This window comes from Citrus clementina, unplaced genomic scaffold (assembly GCF_000493195.1).
Source record: "Citrus clementina cultivar Clemenules unplaced genomic scaffold, Citrus_clementina_v1.0 scaffold_3, whole genome shotgun sequence".
Classification (NCBI taxonomy): domain Eukaryota; kingdom Viridiplantae; phylum Streptophyta; class Magnoliopsida; order Sapindales; family Rutaceae; genus Citrus; species Citrus x clementina.
In genome coordinates, this window is record NW_006262339.1 from 19232708 (window position 1) to 19250022 (window position 17315).

Here is a 17315-nt window from a genome sequence, read left to right on the forward strand (position 1 = left end):
AAAATATTAGTGTACGACTATACACACACACACACACACATACACACAAGTAGTAGTTGAAAGAATATATGTTAAAGAAAAAGTTTTCAGTTTCTAGTATATAAAAATAAATAATTTACCATTTATAATCAAACATCCAAGAAAAAAAAAACAATGTTCCAAATATAAAATATTTAAATTTATAAAGAAGTTTAAACCTAAAGTATGATAATGACATGCATGATTAGAATCCAAAGAAGGCAGTGTATAGACCAGGATTCTTAGAGTTGAATATGCAACAACTTCGCATGCTTAAGAAGATCCGAAATATCTGCTATCGAACCGATAGCAGAAACAAGTGTTACAACCAAGCAAATCAGCCCCAAAATTTGAAGCATAAACCACTTCAAACTTCCTCTCTTGATCTTTGCTTGCTCAATATACATCCTCAACGGCAAGTGAACTGTTAAAGGCCAGAAAGAAATGGAGCCAAGAAGGCCAAGAATTGCATTGAAGAATGGGAACATCATGGCAACTCCAGTTGTGAAAATAACAAAAGCTGTGCGTAGGAGGAGCCTTGCTAGGGTAAATCGAACGGTGAAATTTTTTATTATGAGCGGGAATCTGATGGTGTAAATATTGTTGAACGATGATGTTGGCCACCTTGACTCAAGCCATTTTTCATGCATAGCGAAAATTGGTTGAGCAAACACCTGTAAAAGTTCAAAAGGGGAAAAATAAATGAAAAGAAATAGGAATACTCCACAGGTCTATCTCAACCCAAACTAAACCAAAAGCTAGCTTGTTGAGAGTAGACTCATGCAAGTTTATATTATTAGCCTAGTAACTATTCTCATCCAATTCGGAAAATTTTTCCTATTAACCCCGTTACATGCAAGCTGCTCTTTTTTTGTCATTTTCACGTGGCAAAATAATGAGGATTTACTCCTGTAAGAGTTTCACTAGATATAAAAAGTCCACTGGCCTAACTCAGTCCAAGAGCGAGTTCAAGTTTATAATGGTAGCCCAATAACTAAAAATATAAGCCTATGAAAGATAATATTTTCCCTATCAATGTACTCCACAAATGAAATTAACCATATCATCATTAGGATATGACAACATTTTGCATTTACAACCTATTTGTTTATAAGAATTTTTTTTTTTTAAATGATATCCAATTTGGTCGAAGACCCCTGATCCTGTCTTTACCTCATTGCTCCCATGCTGAAAATATTAAGCTACTTACCCAAATTATATCACTTTCTTAATTTGTCGGATCAAAAGGTTCACATTCTAAATTGAATTTTTCATTTGAACGGATGTAAATATATAATCTGCAATAGTACTTTACATTTAGCCATGTAGGAGTAATGAAATCATTGCCCGTGTAATAAGTCTTATAGAAAAGCTTGTATCTTTCCTACAAACATATGGTTTATTTATTTTTTAAGAAACATATATGAGAAAATGATATAATACGACATAAATGTAATTACCTGACTCTAGTGCACTGTGTTAGAGAAGATATCCCATAGTAACTGAGTACTGAACTTAATTAAGTATATGAGACTTGAAAAACTCTCAACTCCTAAGATAGCTTCTGGATTGAATTAGACCCTTAAACTTCTATATGATATCAAAGCCAAACTGTTATGAGGCTGAGAGAGCTTACCTGATAAGCTCCAATTAAATGTATAATCACAGCAATATTGGCAATATCAACAAGCCACAACACATTGTAAAATCCTGTGAGAATATTTCCGGGGGCCTCAGTTCCATAGGCGGCATAACCCATACACCCCAGAGAAATATAAAACAGTGCTGTCGCCCCAATAGCATACAAGCTCACTTTCTTCATCATTTTATTCTCTGGGGGAGGTGATTTCAATGTATCCTTTTAAATCAACATCGAATTTAAAAAATATATAAAAATAAATAATTGTTACTAAAATTAGAAAAAGAAAAACTAAATTTCTGGTTTCGTCAAAAAACCTGAATTTCAAGCAGCATCATGGAGTAAGTATAAGCAAAAGCAATGTTTCCAAGAGCTTGGAAGGCATGCCAAATCTTTTTCGAAGAAGCTACATCGACGCCCGCTTTCAGCACCATGAGATTTCCTTTGAACTTACGATGAGAAAAAATTTTTGCAATTGATAGACAAAGTGCTATAGATGAATATACAAGTGATGTAACGGCAGCAATTATTGAAAGGAATGTTGCTTTCTCTAAATTCGGACATTGAGAAAGGATAATTTCAATGGCTCCATATGTAAACATATAAAAATTGCCTGAGACATGGCATTTTGCATTTTCTCCCTTCTTATGGTAACAAGTTGATCTCTTCAAATTCCTGTTAAATTCAGGAAGAATAACAGAGTGAAAAAGAGAGAGAAAAAAAAAAAGCGTAATGGTAAAGAGAAAAAAAAAGCATTTGGGATGATAAAATGGACTCATTAAAAATAGTGGTTGATAGGGAGAATTTGAATTCAATATAATCTAATAAATGCTTATCTTTTTATAATTTCGTCTATCAAAATAATTAAATTCAGTAACTGCCAATTAAAATCGATTATTATATATATATATACACATAAAATGCTCAGCACTGAACCTAAATTAGGACATAGTAATAAAAAGATTTTGTAGAATATGCTTACGCTACACTTATGGCAGTGGTAATTGTGTAGCCAATCATTGTACCCCACAATAACGAGTATTGCATTACTCCACAAACCACCACGTTTTTTGGGCCTGCATGACAGTAATTTAAATGTGACACAAAGTTTGAAGGATAATTTTCACCCTATTTTAAGAGTAATTAAAACATAAATATTTTCTTTAAGAAAAAGCATAAAATAGATCTAGCTAAATATTTTCGACGTGGTCCCTCAGCGGGACACATTTTTTAATTATTACTTTTTTTTCCCTTCTTCCGAAGTCCAAACTTCCTCAAGGCTGCATTCGAGGTTGACGCCCGACCTATTATTGCATTTGCAGTGCCTCTTAAAATTTAATTTTACCGTTTCGGTCCATAAATAAATTTAAATAACTCATTTCATCTTTATTTTAAAAATGATTAATCAAACAAAAAAACAAAATTCAAAAGTAAATGTGATTTTTTTAATAAATTAATTAACTAGCTTTAATTTGTAGAGGCATTAATTAAATAATTAATTTATCAATGAAAATACCTTAAGCTCGATCGAGTGGTTTTTGATAGAGAGTTTTTCAAATAATTTTATTTAACTGGGTCATTCGAGTTTGAATTTAGGTTTGGGATAAAAAAAAATTTAAACTTCATCCACCCTTGTACCTTTAAAAAGAAAAAAAATCAAAAAAAAAATTTATTCGTTAAAATCTTATATTTTTATTTGAATATTTATTACTATTTTAACAAAAAAAGATTAAAAGGATATTCAAAATTTACCAGAAACTCAAGAGTAGTAAAAATAAGTCTTAGGAGATATGAAAATGTTATTCTCCCTTATATCTTTATCACCAAATTAAAAAGACTGGTGGAAGGGAGGACATACCACTCTCCCTCATTGTTACTCCAATTTAGGGTCCTGGATTGGAAACCTCCTATCTATGTGTACACACACACACACATATATAACATTTTCGGAAAAAAAAAGAAAGCCATACCTAAAAGTGCTCTCACAGCATCCATGTAAGTGTAATTTCTGCTTCCATTGATTGGATCAGGAGTTCTGTAGCAATCAGAGAGAAGAATGGCTGTGTAATATGTAATAGCAGCAAATGCAACCAAAATAATTAGTCCAAGAATCCAACCCAGTTGAGCGACACTCCATGGCAATGCCAAAATTCCAGAACCAACAATTGCAGTAAATGCATGGGCTGTTCCGGACAACATGCTTCCTGATGATGAATCAAAATATGAAACAATTAATTAGATATCAGAAAAAGAAAACTATAAATTTAAGTACTACTAAGAGTTTTGTATCCCGATGATATGAAATTTTACAGGAAAATTATCGGGTTCAGTATATATCACTTATTCTTTTATTATTTTCATAAAATTTTAAAATTTTCCTGACACCAAGAATTTATAACAAAAAATAAATAGATAAGTAAGTAAGGAGAAACTGACAATCTCCCAAACTTATTTAATATTGCTATAAAATGATGAGAATATTTAATAAGTAATATATATGGTAGTCAATTTATTTAATATGATTGGATTAGGTATACGAATCTCTCTCCCTCCATTATCTGCAAATGCCAGATTGACATGCTAGCATTATGCCTGCTGCTTCAAAGCTTCGTCAGTTTCGTAGTGATGAGCGTACAAAAACAGTGAAAACAAATAATGGATACTAAGACTGAAATGAAAGCTAACCTGTCCTAATGCGTCCATCATCTCTTGCATCCATTTCAGTAACTTGCAAAATAATATTAACAATAATAATAATTTTTGAGAGAGAGAGAGATCAAAAGAAGCAACAATGGTGAAGAAAGTGATTTAATGGAGCGTTTAATTAGAGTGAGAAGGAAAGGCAGCTTTAAAGGGAGAGTTACGAATAGGAAAGCATGCAATGGTGAGAAATTTCATGTGGCCCACGTGTCATGCACGTGTTTTGAGACTGTGAAACCACCTAGCTAATGTTATCCTTGCTTGCTTCTAATAGAAAAAAAAGATATATATAGCAAAAACATTCAGTAAGAGAGGGACAAAAATTATGGATGTAGATTTTTTAATAAATGGCAATTAATTGGCCCTCCAAAATATTTTTTTGACACATTGCTATCTATATCTATATTTATCTATATATATATAAAGTTGGGACTTGAGGAGGTGATGTGCCATCACCATTTCTCATCTTTGTATATTCTCTATTATCTAATAAATAGATAAATTTTCTTTTAGATTTGGCTTTTCAACTTCTCATAATTAATTTGATTGTTATTACACAAGATTTTAATGAGTCATATTCTTTGTAATGAACATGCAAGAGGGAGTGTTATGAATTTATTAAAATAAATGTAAATGTTCATAACATGTATCTCTTAGTCTCCACACTATCTCTCATTAGCAACCTTTAGTTTCCCTATAACTCCCACTATCTCACAATGAATTATGATCCATAATTTTTCATTAATTTTATGGAGTGATTATGTAACTATAAAAGGAGAACTCATCTTTTTGTTTTGTACACACACAATTAGAATGAATAAAATCACTCTATAATATATTATCTCATTTTATTCTTTATCTTGCGTTGCTTTTTTATTTGTATTGTTGACTAATAGTTTTTTTTGTTTTTTTATAAGGCTGCCTCATCTTAAAAAATAATCAATTCATATTTTTTTTATCATTTTCATCAAGTGTAAAGTAAGAAAAAATGATAATACTAAATTTTTTTTTCAAAGCCACGTGAAGCGCGGTTCTATTTTCTAGTTTGTGAAAGAAGGGGAGGCCCTCGTACCGGGCGTCATACATGTGTGTTGGCTTAGCTCATTTTTTAGTTAGATACTCAAATTATAAGGTTTTCAGGGCATACTCTTCTTGTTACCACTATAAAATTGATTTCTAGATACAAATCAATTTGAGCTCGCTTATTTATGCAACATGGGATAATATTGGTATTGTAAAACGAGCCTTACTAATTTATTTCATCTGTAATTTGCAACAACTCAAAATCTATTTCTTTAGATGACTTAATTGCTAGTTATCATCAAACAATTAAAGAATCGTAAGAAATTATTTTTAAGTCAACTGAAGTTATAAATAATATAACTTAATAATTATCTTTTGAAATACTTACCCACATTTCCAAAGTTTCAATGATAATATGTTAAGAGTAAGGTAATTATATATTACTTTAACAAATAATCTGTTATTAATAATTATATATAAAAAAAAATGTTCTTTCTATCTTACTTTAATTCTGTGCAGGGTTATTTAAAAATTGAAATATAGATCTGGGGTATTTAGTACTTCTTGCTTGGGCCCAGATTAACCGACATCCAAGCGTTCTTATATCCGGGAAGCCGAGGAGCCCTCTTGGGCCTGTTTTCAATCGTTATTGGATTTGGAGCTCTCGTCTCGTAGTTTCTTGAACGGCACCGTTTTAAGTTCGACGCCGGTCCCCTGTACTGCTGTCCGCCAATCGGCAAACCCTATGGTAACGAAGAATATCAAAACCCTAATTTAAATCTAATCAAAACAGAAAGCTGAAAAGGGAAACGAATCTTGCTGCCCACTCCTCCGCCGTCTGCTAGCTGCACCCAGCCGCCCACCGGCTGTTACCGTCCATCGCCGACTCCGAGCTCGGTCGGTACTTTCTCTTTCTTATCCTTATTCACTTCAATAAATGTACGGGCTGCAATCTTTTCCTTCTTATCTTTTTTTGTATGTTTTTATGTTATGAATGAATTGATTATGTGAGCATGTGTTTTTTTTTTTCAATTAGTTAAATGGGTTATGTGATATATTAGATTCTTTCAAAGTTCGTTGAATGAATTTATGTTATGGACCAAGTAGCAATGATAATGTGGAGACTTTAGGATCTGAGCCGCAAACTTATCGTCTTTTAGTTTAAATTATTGTGCCGATGTTGTGATATTGCGTTGGATTTGATTGCTGGATGGTAAACTTATTATGTTTTGGATGTTTGTTTGGGATTTTAGCCTAAAACTTGGCATGGATCTTCTCCAAAACTATGCGGATGAGAAAGAAGGTGACCTAGATGAACCTGAAAACCAGAATGACGGAAGTCTTAATTCTTCAGCATTGGAATCACCAGACTCGTCACCACCACGCCTCCTTCCATCCAAATCGGCTGCACCTAATGTTGATGATACCACGCTGGCTTTAACTGTTGCCCAAGCCCGCCAAACCCAATCTAGGCCCATTGACCCCAGCCAACACTTTGTCGCCTACAACCCCACTTACGAACAGCTGTGGGCCCCTATATATGGTCCAGCCCATCCCTATGCCAAGGATGGAATCGCCCAGGGCATGCGCAATCACAAGCTTGGTTTTGTAGAGGATGCCTCCATTGATTCTTTTGTTTTTTATGAACAGTACAATACCTTCTACAAGTATGGCTATGCAGCTGACCCCGCTGGCAACAATTACGTTGGTGATTTTGAAGCTTTGGAGAAAAATAATGGTGTGTCGGTGTACAATATACGGCAAAATGAGCAAAAGAAGAGAAAACTGGAGAAGAAACAGGAAGCTGAGGAGGTTGATGGTACGGCTGTAGATGTGGATCCTGCGGAGTTTAATAATCCTGCAACTGACACTTGGCTGATGAAAAATCGGAAGAGCCCTTGGGCGGGTAAAAAGGAGGGGGTGCAAACAGAGTTGAGTGAAGAGCAAAAGAAGTATGCAGAGGAGTATGCAAAGAAGAAAGAAGAGAAAGGTAATGCTGGCGGTGAGAAAGGTGAGCATGTGGAGGATAAAAGTACTTTTCATGGCAAAGAAGAGAAGGATTATCAGGGTAGGTCTTGGATTGCTCCTCCCAAAGATGCTAAAGCAGCTAATGATCATTGTTATATTCCAAAGAGGTTGGTCCATACTTGGAGTGGGCATACAAAGGGTGTTTCAGCAATTCGGTTCTTCCCCAAATATGGACATTTGATTCTCTCTGCTGGGATGGATACTAAGGTGAAGATTTGGGATGTGGTCAATTCAGGCAAGTGTATGAGGACTTACATGGGTCATTCAAAGGCAGTTCGTGATATTTCATTTTGTAATGATGGGACTAAATTTTTGACTGCCAGCTATGATAAGAACATTAAGTACTGGGATACAGAAACTGGGCAAGTTATAAGGACTTTCTCGACTGGGAAGATTCCATATGCAGTCAAGCTTAATCCAGACAACGATAAGCAAAATATTTTATTGGCAGGTATGAGTGATAAGAAGATTGTTCAATGGGATATGAACACAAAAGAAATTACTCAAGAGTACGATCAACATTTGGGAGCAGTGAATACAATTACGTTTGTGGACAGTAACAGGAGATTTGTTACTTCAAGTGATGACAAGTCTCTTCGGGTATGGGAATTTGGGATTCCGGTGGTCATAAAGTATATTAGTGAACCTCACATGCACTCAATGCCGTCAATTTCACTTCATCCAAATACCAATTGGCTTGCTGCGCAGAGTTTGGATAATCAGATTCTTATTTATAGCACAAGGGAGAGATTCCAGCTGAATAAGAAAAAGAGGTTTGCTGGGCACATTGTGGCTGGATATGCTTGCCAAGTCAATTTCTCACCAGATGGACGGTTTGTCATGTCAGGAGATGGTGAGGGTAAGTGCTGGTTTTGGGACTGGAAGAGCTGCAAAGTTTTCAGGACCCTCAAGTGTCATGAAGGGGTTTGCATTGGGTGTGAGTGGCATCCACTGGAACAAAGTAAAGTTGCAACATGTGGTTGGGATGGCTTGATTAAGTACTGGTAAGTAATTTCTCAACAGGTTTATGTACTTTCAAAAGTTTAATGACCTTACCATGCATGTTCTGTCATTATCTGTGTATAATGAACTTGTGATGCGCTGGCATTACTTAGTAGGGTCTATTATGCAAACTTGTGCCTAAAGTTTCTGTTGCTTGCACACTTAGATCAATCAATATACACTTGAATTGATAGTTGGCTATATTATATGTGAAACTTGTGCTTAAAAATACTGTTGCTTGCATGTCACTGTTGCACTTTGGGCACAGATGAGTATATGAATTTTTTTAGTTTTACGATGGATCTATTTTCACGTGAAAATTGGTTTCCAATTGCCTTCGCCTCACATACCATATGAAGGTTTATATTAACTAAATTTGCACCATTTCACTTGTTTGATATATATCGATGCCCATATCTACAATTCATCCATTTAAATGATGAATTTGATGCCCATGTACAGAACACAGTGGGATAATTTTGTCTTATATCTTGTTCTATTTATTTTTAGAACCTAGGAAAAGTTGCCACTGAAAGCTAGATTGTTGTTTGGGTTTATGCATTATGTTTAACAATGGGACTGACCTTTGTAATATATCTGGCTTGCAGGGACTAGCTTTTTCATTTGCTTCGGATGGCATGGACCAATCTGGTGAGACATACCTAACTGGGAGACTACAGGAGTCAAATTGGACCTGGCTAAGCTTTGAGGCGGTGGCTGCGACCTATATATGGGATGAGGACAACATATGGGCACATTGCAGTTGTGCTGATGAATTGGAAGGTATTGTCATTTAATATAGCATTGCTACACCTACACATGCAATTTTCAGTAGATGTGCATTGCTTTGTTATGCTGTTGTGAGCTTGCATTCAGTTCTTTCCTGGGATTTTTCTTTTAAGGACATGACTACTCAGTTTTAAGAATTATAAATTATATATATTTTGTAGGTTTGAACAAGGATTTCAAGAAAATGTTTCCAGTGAACGTGTTGAATTCGATCAGGGCACTGTATATCCTTGAAAGACATTCTCACAGCATCTGATGACACTAAAGAGACAGAAATAAGCTTCTTTCATCTGCAACTGTTGTGTCCATAGTATCATCTGACTAAAAAGCATGTATGCATGAGTGGTACGGGGACACTGAGCTTGGACTCTGAGCTTCCATGGAATTAAGTTTTGTTTGAAACTGCTGTTAGTTGCTTCTATAATGCATCATCCATCGGCTTCATTTTCATCTTCCAGCGCTCGTTTTAACCCCAGCCAGTTTCAGCTGCAATCGAATGCTTATAATTTAACTTGTAATTATGGAATTTTATAACTTGAAGTTCAATAAATATACGATGTTAAAAATGCTTTCCTTTCAGTTCATGAGAACACAACCATCATAAGATTTGTTATTAGAAGCTAAAAAGGTCCAGAACAAAGAGTTAAAAATCTCCAAACCGGGAAGTGCAGTTCAAACTCGAAGAAGTAAAACCATGGGGTGTAAACAACGGTTGGTAAAAAGGTATCGTCACCTTAAAGGTCCCATGAAGTGAAAGAGAGGTTCCTTTTCTGATTATTCTGTCAAATCACAGGGATTCAAATGCAGCAAAGATAATTTGAGGAAAGATTAAGGAGTAGCATGAAAAATTCCCAAAGTCCAAAAAGGCATATTGTTAAAAACTAACAGAAAAAGTGTAGAGGTTAATTTTGGCGGCTGATCTGAATTATGAAATTCCTTTTTGTCCGCGGAAGGATGGCAACTGCCCTCTTCAATTAGTCAACATAGGTTTGCTTGCAATTGCTGGTTTCATGTGCGGGGATTCTCCTTTTGAGTTCTGGTAATATTAAAAAAAAATTAAAACTGAGTTTCAAGAAATTTTGTGATCTCAATTAAATTAAATAATACTTATAATAAATTACTAGTCATTAAAAAAATATTTTAATTGCTCTCATAATAAAATAAAATGGACTCAAACCTTTGACTTTAATATTAATACCAGAATATGCTCAACTTTAAGGGATTTTAAGCTAAGGAATTGCATGTGCTTTCAACCCTTATTTACTAATTTTATTTATTTATTATTATCATTATTTTTAAAAAAAAAAAAAGACAGAAGAGCATAAATATATACCAAACACAGCGCAAAGAAAAATCTGGGAGAGAGAGAAATTGTGCTGGCGAAATGGCGACTATGATTAGCAGCAGCAGCACCGTAAATTTGCCAATGACTGTGAAAACCAACTCTTTCTCTACTTCTCCCTCTTCTTCAATCAACTCCAAACACATTCTCCCTTCGCAGCTACCATTTACTCCGACCAATCACGGCCTCTCCCTCCGATATGACGGAAACCCACTTCGCTGCCGCCACCGGAGGTCGTCGCAGTCGCCCAACGCCGCGAATTTCCAGGTGGGGTTTTGAATTTGTGAAGGTTTCTTTATTGGGTTAAGTGAATAGTTGTTGATTTTGTTGTGGAACGAATGAATAGGTGTTGGCATCAGCAACAGTGGAGCCTTTGAAGATTATGATATCTGGAGCTCCTGCTTCTGGTAAAGGTACTCAATGTGAGCTCATCAAAGAGAAAGTAAGTTTATTTATTTTATCTTTAGCTTGCTGTCAGTTTGCAGTTCATCATTTTATGCTCATTTTATTAGAGTTTCATAGGATTGAGAAATAGGGATAGGAGAAGAGAAGTTATATTTTTTTGCTGTGAATTTCAGATGGATTGATAAGAGAACTAAAGTAATTAAGGAAGTCTGTAATAGAAATGATGCAAAACACAGGGGCTGAATGATATTAGACTAGACTCTAGACAGAGCTCTTTTATTGGTTTCGAATTCTGTTTGTAACTTACAATTCCCATGCACATGTTTTTAGCACGAGACCAGCTAAAATGCAACCCAGTTGCTGCTATGTGTCTTGTTGAGAAGAAAATATACAAAATAATTTCTATTATTTTCTTAAATTATCTGTTGCTTCCTGTTAACATCCATAACAATTTCTTCAATCTGTTGTTTACTATTCCTTTTGCAGGACTCTTATTTTTAATAATAATAATAATAAATCATTTTGACAAAACTTGTCAACAATAGAGAACTCAGACATTGCCACATATTAACACTAGTTTCACTCGTAAAAAATTCATGGGCATAATATGTGGCTATCTTAAAAAAATGTATGAGCATAAGATGTGGCTAAGTGCAGTTGGGTTGATGGTGGTCTAATTATTCATATCACTTCTTCTTGGATATTGACCACTTTAAGATAATTGTGTTTGACCTTTGTGGGGGGAGAAAAAAACTCAGTAAGATTAAAACCTACAAAAAAAAATACAATTCTTTAATGAATCATAAAGTGGTGTTGGATCTCCAACTATTAGTGACAATTCATACCCATGCATTTTTACTAATGCCAGTTGTCTTCATAGCTGGCAATACAAGTTATTCATTGTTGTCAAGTGTCCTAATATTTAGCATAGCTTTTGGCAAGTGGAAAGCTTTATTATTATAAACAGAGACTTTTGTATGAAGACGACAGACTTTCCATGTGAATGGAAAACAACTGAACTGAACAAATATATGTATGTGCATGTATACATGCTAGAGGTCTAAAGAAACAGTGACCAAATAATTATGAAAATTATATAATTTGGAGAAGTGCAGGAAAAGATTGAAAAATATATTGTCATGGCCTATTTACAATGATCCATGTTCTTTAACAAGTTGACAAGTGTCATTAACATGTCATAATGGCAGTATAAATAACCAACGTTGTTGAGAATTTGAAGAAGCAAGTCCATTTGATACCCTTGCTTTGTAGAAGAACATGGATATCTAAAGGAGTGTTTTGAAATGACTGAATATCCACCCATGTGTTTCTCCAAAGCAAGAATATAGAATCAAATTTACTTCTCCAAAGCAGGGTGGGAATGAGACTTGTTTCTCCACATTCTCAACGATACCGACCTTTTGTATTGTCATTATAACATGTGTCTAACATTTGCCAATTTTCTGGAATATTGAACTAAAAGATATCCTTCTGTGGAAATTAGTTATCTAGTCATCTTAAGATTGGTGCTACGTGATATCTTGTGGTGTTTAGCCCTCTCTTTTGCATTACCTCAAAGTATTGGGAAGTCATTGCTAATCTCACTGAAATCAATCTACAAGATCCTTCTATCTTATGGCAACTAGAAGATATGTAAGGAGTGATTGTGATTTCTGAGGAAAGGTTTCAAGACTTGTAGCACTGCTAGTTTCTTTAAGCTTTTATTTAGTAGGACAAATTATGTGCACTGGGCCAAAGAGCTTCAAGCCGTAGTCCTCAGGGATAATCCTACATCCAGCTAACCTTATTTTTGTTATACTTCTATGTTTCATTGCTGAAAATTCCTCTTTAATCACTTTTTTTTTTCCAATTAGCTTCAAAAGGTGGCATCTTTTTGTATTTGATGAATTATGTGCTAGATTTCTGTCATTCACTCACATGATAGACTGCTGACCAGTCATTGATGAGTTCATGGTTATTAGTGGTCCATTTGCTGCTTCGTGCATCCTTTTTCAGGTGATATCCAGAAAGGCGTAATTAGCATATAATCCAGAAGTTGTTTACTCTGTTTCGTGTAGTTGGGGTTCTTAAGTATACACTCTGTTGTTAGTCCATTGTTTCCCGATTTTGATAGTTATTAGCGGTCTACTGGCTGTTAAATTCAGTTACTTACAGTTAATTTGCTTATGTTTGACTCTCTCTCTGTTTTGACAAAATTTCCTGATTGATAGTTTTAATTTAATGATGTAATTTCGAATTTGAAAAATATATGTGCCGCAATGCATGCTATGTACATCATCAAAGTGTTACATTCTGCCCAGTAGCAGTTTATAGTCCGCTCGTGTTACATCATCAAAGTGTTTCATTCATTACATGTAGATTGTGTGTTGCCCTGTGTAGGTGAACTTGCTTGTAATGAGTCACTTTAGAATCGTAAATAAACTATCTTAGATGGTTTTTCTTATACCAACCTCACCTTTATTTCTTGTGATTTAGGAATTTGTTTCTTGTTCTCTTTTCTTGGCACAAATATATTAGATAGCCGAAATTATTTGTTATATCCTGAATGATTTCGACAGGTCTGAGAGGTGAATTGTTGGGCCCAGTGTTTTAAGAGACTAAGAGGAGAATTTCAACAATTTTATGGCTGAAACTAATAGCTTTGAGAGGTTTAGGCAGTTGCTGGCCATTCTATGAGGATAGAAAGGAAACTTTAGCATTTTAATATAATAGATGACACTCAAACAGTTTTGGAGCATTTGGAAGGTGAGAAGAAAGCATGTCTTTGGACGTTGGTGTTTAGAATGTGGGCATTGTATGTTAATTTTCTTTCTTTTTTCACATCATTGGTATTTAGTATGTCTGTCTATGGTTGCACAGAAATGTATCCACATAACAAATAGCATAATGATGGATCACAGGAAAAGTAATCATACATTTTCTCAATTTTGTATTAACATTAAGGGCATAATTATTTGATGGGAAATGTGTTTGTGAATATAAGATAAAAGCATTCGTCAGAGTTTTACTGACAAATAACTATTGCATAGTTTACTGAGGAACCACTGCTGGCTCTACAGAGGAGTTTTCCATAAACTATTCTCTATATTAAATTATAAAAACTTTTCCTACATCTTCTCCACCAAACAAATGCAGTGTTGATGGTTCATGAAGAACAAAATCACTTAATATGATATGGCTCCCATTAGTCAGTTCTCGGACGGCACTGTGTCACTGACATTTATTCATACTATGCTGTCCTCCTCTTTAGGTGATTGATTTCCTTGTCGAAATAGCTGCATGCCATTGTTTGTATGAGTTACCAGTCTTGCTGCATGAATCTCTTATACTCTAGCTGCTGAAAGAAAAGAAGATTGAATGAAGTCATCCTCGTATATGCAGTATGGCTTGGTGCATATTGCGGCTGGAGATTTACTAAGGGCTGAAATTGCTGCTGGAAGTGAAAATGGAAAGCGTGCAAAGGAACACATGGAGAAAGGACAGTTGGTACCTGACGAAATTGTTGTCACGGTACGGGTTGTCTATGAAAATTGACCTAAAAGCTGACATAAAAGCCATTCTCTCTGTTGATTCCTTGGTTTTGTTGTAATAGATGGTGAAGGAGCGTCTTTCACAGCCAGATTCTCAAGAAAATGGCTGGCTTTTGGATGGATATCCTAGAAGCTTATCTCAGGCAACTGCTCTGAAAAAATATGGTTTCCAGCCTGATCTTTTCATTCTATTAGAAGTAAGAATTGTTTGCATAATTGAATGTTATAATTTCTTTATGATTTCTTGCTGAGTATTAGATTGTGCATACAATTCTTTTGGTCAGTTTCTAATTAAGCTTTGTCCAACCATGTGTGCAGGTCCCAGAAGATACTCTTGTTGAGAGAGTAGTGGGTCGTAGGTTGGATCCTGTAACTGGGAAAATATACCACGTGAAGTACTCTCCACCAGAAACTGATGAAATAGCTGCTAGGCTGACCAAACGTTTTGATGATACAGAAGAGAAGGTATGACCCTGCCTATTCCTTATAGTTTTAAAACTTTTGACTCAGTAAAAAGAGTCTGTGTACTCTTTGGTCTCTTTTGCTTCTTCCTAAATAGTGGCTCTCCTCCTTTATGGTCGCTCCTGGCAATTAATTGAGATAATTCAAGGAAAAACTTTCTTATGTTTAAAATTTGGCTCTCTATAGGTGAAGTTGCGTTTGAAGACTCATCATCATAATGTGGAGGCAGTACTTTCATTGTATGAAGACGTGACAGTCGAGGTATGTGATATGATCTCTCTATCTTTCTGTTTCCATTTACATTTATAAATATCTGTGTACATCTCTGTTTGACTTAGGGAAGCTACTTAATGAATTTATACTGCATATGCTGCATCAAAAGATCCATTGGAGAACTATTAGTGGCTTCAGAAATTGTTGTATGAATCATAACTGGCTTTTAGGCAATCTGTGTGACCTACAACTACTCTTCCATTTTGAGTCCTTGTTATTGTGCACATGGCACTGCCTTGTATGTATCTGCTGCAAATGGGGATGCTCATGGTGAAGTGGCCACTAGAAGTTTATGATATTGACAAGCAAAATTAGCAAAATGACTTTGGAAAATACAGGGAACAAAAAGTTGAACAAGTTGAATGTTAACTGGATTTTAGGACAAGCAAACTTATTTTAAGGTAAATCCACTAAATTGGTTTTCTAGGCTATGTGGTCAAGATAGCACTATTGAGTTTCAAGGTCCATCTATATGTCATGTTTGAAAACCGAGTAGAACGCTTGAAACAGAATTATCGTTTACAGTACAGTGACCTATGATAAGATGCATCTGTTCGAGCTATAGTTGCTTTATTATGTTATATAATCACTTATACATGGCAAGAATCTGATTATTAGCAAGTGATTACTTTCTGCCTGAGTACAATAGAAAAGAAAAGATCTTTGCCGACATAATGGGGTTAGTTATGTGGTTAGCATAGTTATTTCAATGTCATACTGAAGTTGGAGGACTTTTATTTCTATTCAGGTTAATGGAAGTATTAACAAGGAGGATGTTTTCGCTCAAATTGATGTTGCTTTGACAAATTTACTGGAGCAAAGGAAGAGTGCATTGGGATCTTTGGCGGCATAGAAGTCGAATATGAATAGGTAAAAGAAAAAGGTTTCTTTTGCAATTACTTGCAACTCTGAATAATCGTCATACTGTTCTCTTATACTCGGGTTTAGTCCAGGCTGAGCAACAAGTAGATCAATTTAAGAAAAATGAAAATTTTAATTACCCACCGATACAAACCATGTCAAATGATGATTCAAAACTATTTGTTGAGTGTAAATTCTCTTAATTATTCATAGTGGAAGTATACAATTGATTTGAATTTGATTATTTTTTATCACCCACATGTTATGTTGAGTTCCCATAGATTGCTAGAATTTTCTTGCTGTTTACATTGAAATTAATCAAAAACTATTCTAAATTGATTCACAATAGGTGCATTTGGACATATATATATATATATAAAAATTATATGGGGTGGGGTAGGTAAACCTATTGGTATTGAAAAACAGTGTCATTTAATCTTGACCTCTTTGCATCTAACAAAAATATGAAAAATATGAAAGCAGTGACGACGAATACAGATCTAGTAGGTATAATATCGGTATGTTTCTGACTCACAAAATTTTATGGCAAAATTTCTCTTTCCTACCCCAATCATTTATCAAACTTCCCACCAAGCCTTCTTTGACTCGCCAAATATGTTCTTTTCAAAGTCTTTTTCAGTTCACAACGATACAAAAGATATGGAATGGTTGGAATTGGAAAGAATCTTAGACTTTTTCAAAGTAATGAAATCATATATGTTTCTTCAAAATTTCAAATTAGTAAATTATTGTGGTTGATTGAAGTTTCTTTATCAGATTTTCTGTTTCCTTGATCATCAAACAATGATCCAATTGGTTCAAATTATTATAAATTGATATTTGACATTTCTGATTTTCTGCAAGAAAATTGGCCAAGGAAGCAGGTTGCGGTTTCACTTTCCTATAAATAATTTGTTGGAAGGTTCCTTCAATACGCTGATTTTTCATTTTCAAAGTTTCTTTTCGTTTGACCCTAACAGTTCTAAGCTGAATTTTCAAGGATACCTTGACTTTGTCTATAATTTTTTTTTTTTTAATAAAAGAAAAAGATTATACTTATGGAGAAAAAGTGTTAACACATGCCTTTACGTCCCCTCACTGTAGGGAAGAGGTAGGCTGAAGAGATCTTACAGACCACTTAACTAGGAGGGAAATTTGAGTGGAACAGGTTTAACGAGACCTTCCAATCAACTTATGTCATTAAGCTTTTTTTTTTGTCAGA

General features: G+C 34.8%; 3 protein-coding genes across 6 annotated transcripts; 2 read left to right on the forward strand and 1 right to left on the reverse strand.

Annotated features, from left to right (window-relative positions):
- Positions 1 to 260: 260 nt before the first annotated feature.
- Positions 261 to 4376, reverse strand: LOC18049367 (amino acid permease 8). The gene is made up of 6 exons (XM_024187719.1): positions 4343 to 4376; positions 3628 to 3861; positions 2640 to 2733; positions 1975 to 2332; positions 1655 to 1876; positions 261 to 692 (listed from the first exon to the last, which is right to left on the reverse strand). Exons 1-6 carry the CDS (start codon positions 4374 to 4376, stop codon positions 261 to 263), a joined length of 1374 nt encoding a protein of 457 aa, XP_024043487.1.
- A 1626-nt stretch (positions 4377 to 6002) lies between these two features.
- Positions 6003 to 9742, forward strand: LOC18049368 (pre-mRNA-processing factor 17). Of its 4 annotated transcripts, none has more exons than XR_002906529.1 (4): positions 6003 to 6319; positions 6634 to 8412; positions 9019 to 9193; positions 9361 to 9742. XR_002906529.1 is itself a non-coding variant. In XM_024188926.1 (2 exons), exon 2 carries the CDS (start codon positions 6647 to 6649, stop codon positions 8414 to 8416), a length of 1770 nt encoding a protein of 589 aa, XP_024044694.1. In that variant the 5' UTR covers positions 6003 to 6277; positions 6634 to 6646. The 4 variants fall into 4 exon arrangements, 1 of the variants encoding a protein (XP_024044694.1); XR_002906528.1 differs by having other exon boundaries at positions 6003 to 6281; XR_002906527.1 differs by having other exon boundaries at positions 6003 to 6277.
- A 752-nt stretch (positions 9743 to 10494) lies between these two features.
- LOC18049369 (adenylate kinase, chloroplastic) lies at positions 10495 to 16093 on the forward strand. The gene is made up of 7 exons (XM_006441481.2): positions 10495 to 10808; positions 10888 to 10983; positions 14349 to 14477; positions 14560 to 14694; positions 14816 to 14962; positions 15146 to 15220; positions 15981 to 16093. Exons 1-7 carry the CDS (start codon positions 10584 to 10586, stop codon positions 16083 to 16085), a joined length of 912 nt encoding a protein of 303 aa, XP_006441544.1. The 5' UTR covers positions 10495 to 10583; the 3' UTR covers positions 16086 to 16093.
- The last annotated feature ends 1222 nt before the right edge of the window (positions 16094 to 17315 follow it).

Bases quoted from the DNA above. Each gene is read 5' to 3' on its own strand.
- LOC18049367 (XM_024187719.1), bottom strand. From the start codon at position 4,376: ATGGATGCAAGAGATGATGGACGCATTAGGACAG. The intron at 1,877-1,974 runs GTTTTTTGACGA...TTGATTTAAAAG, and splicing joins TGATGCTGCTTGAAATTCAG to GATACATTGAAATCACCTCC. The intron at 693-1,654 runs GTAAGCTCTCTC...GAACTTTTACAG, and splicing joins ATTTAATTGGAGCTTATCAG to GTGTTTGCTCAACCAATTTT.
- LOC18049368 (XM_024188926.1), top strand. From the start codon at position 6,647: ATGGATCTTCTCCAAAACTATGCGGATGAGAAAGAAGGTGACCTAGAT.
- LOC18049369 (XM_006441481.2), top strand. From the start codon at position 10,584: ATGGCGACTATGATTAGCAGCAGCAGCACCGTAAATTTGCCAATGACT. The intron at 10,809-10,887 runs GTGGGGTTTTGA...ACGAATGAATAG, and splicing joins CCAACGCCGCGAATTTCCAG to GTGTTGGCATCAGCAACAGT. The intron at 14,695-14,815 runs GTAAGAATTGTT...CCATGTGTGCAG, and splicing joins ATCTTTTCATTCTATTAGAA to GTCCCAGAAGATACTCTTGT.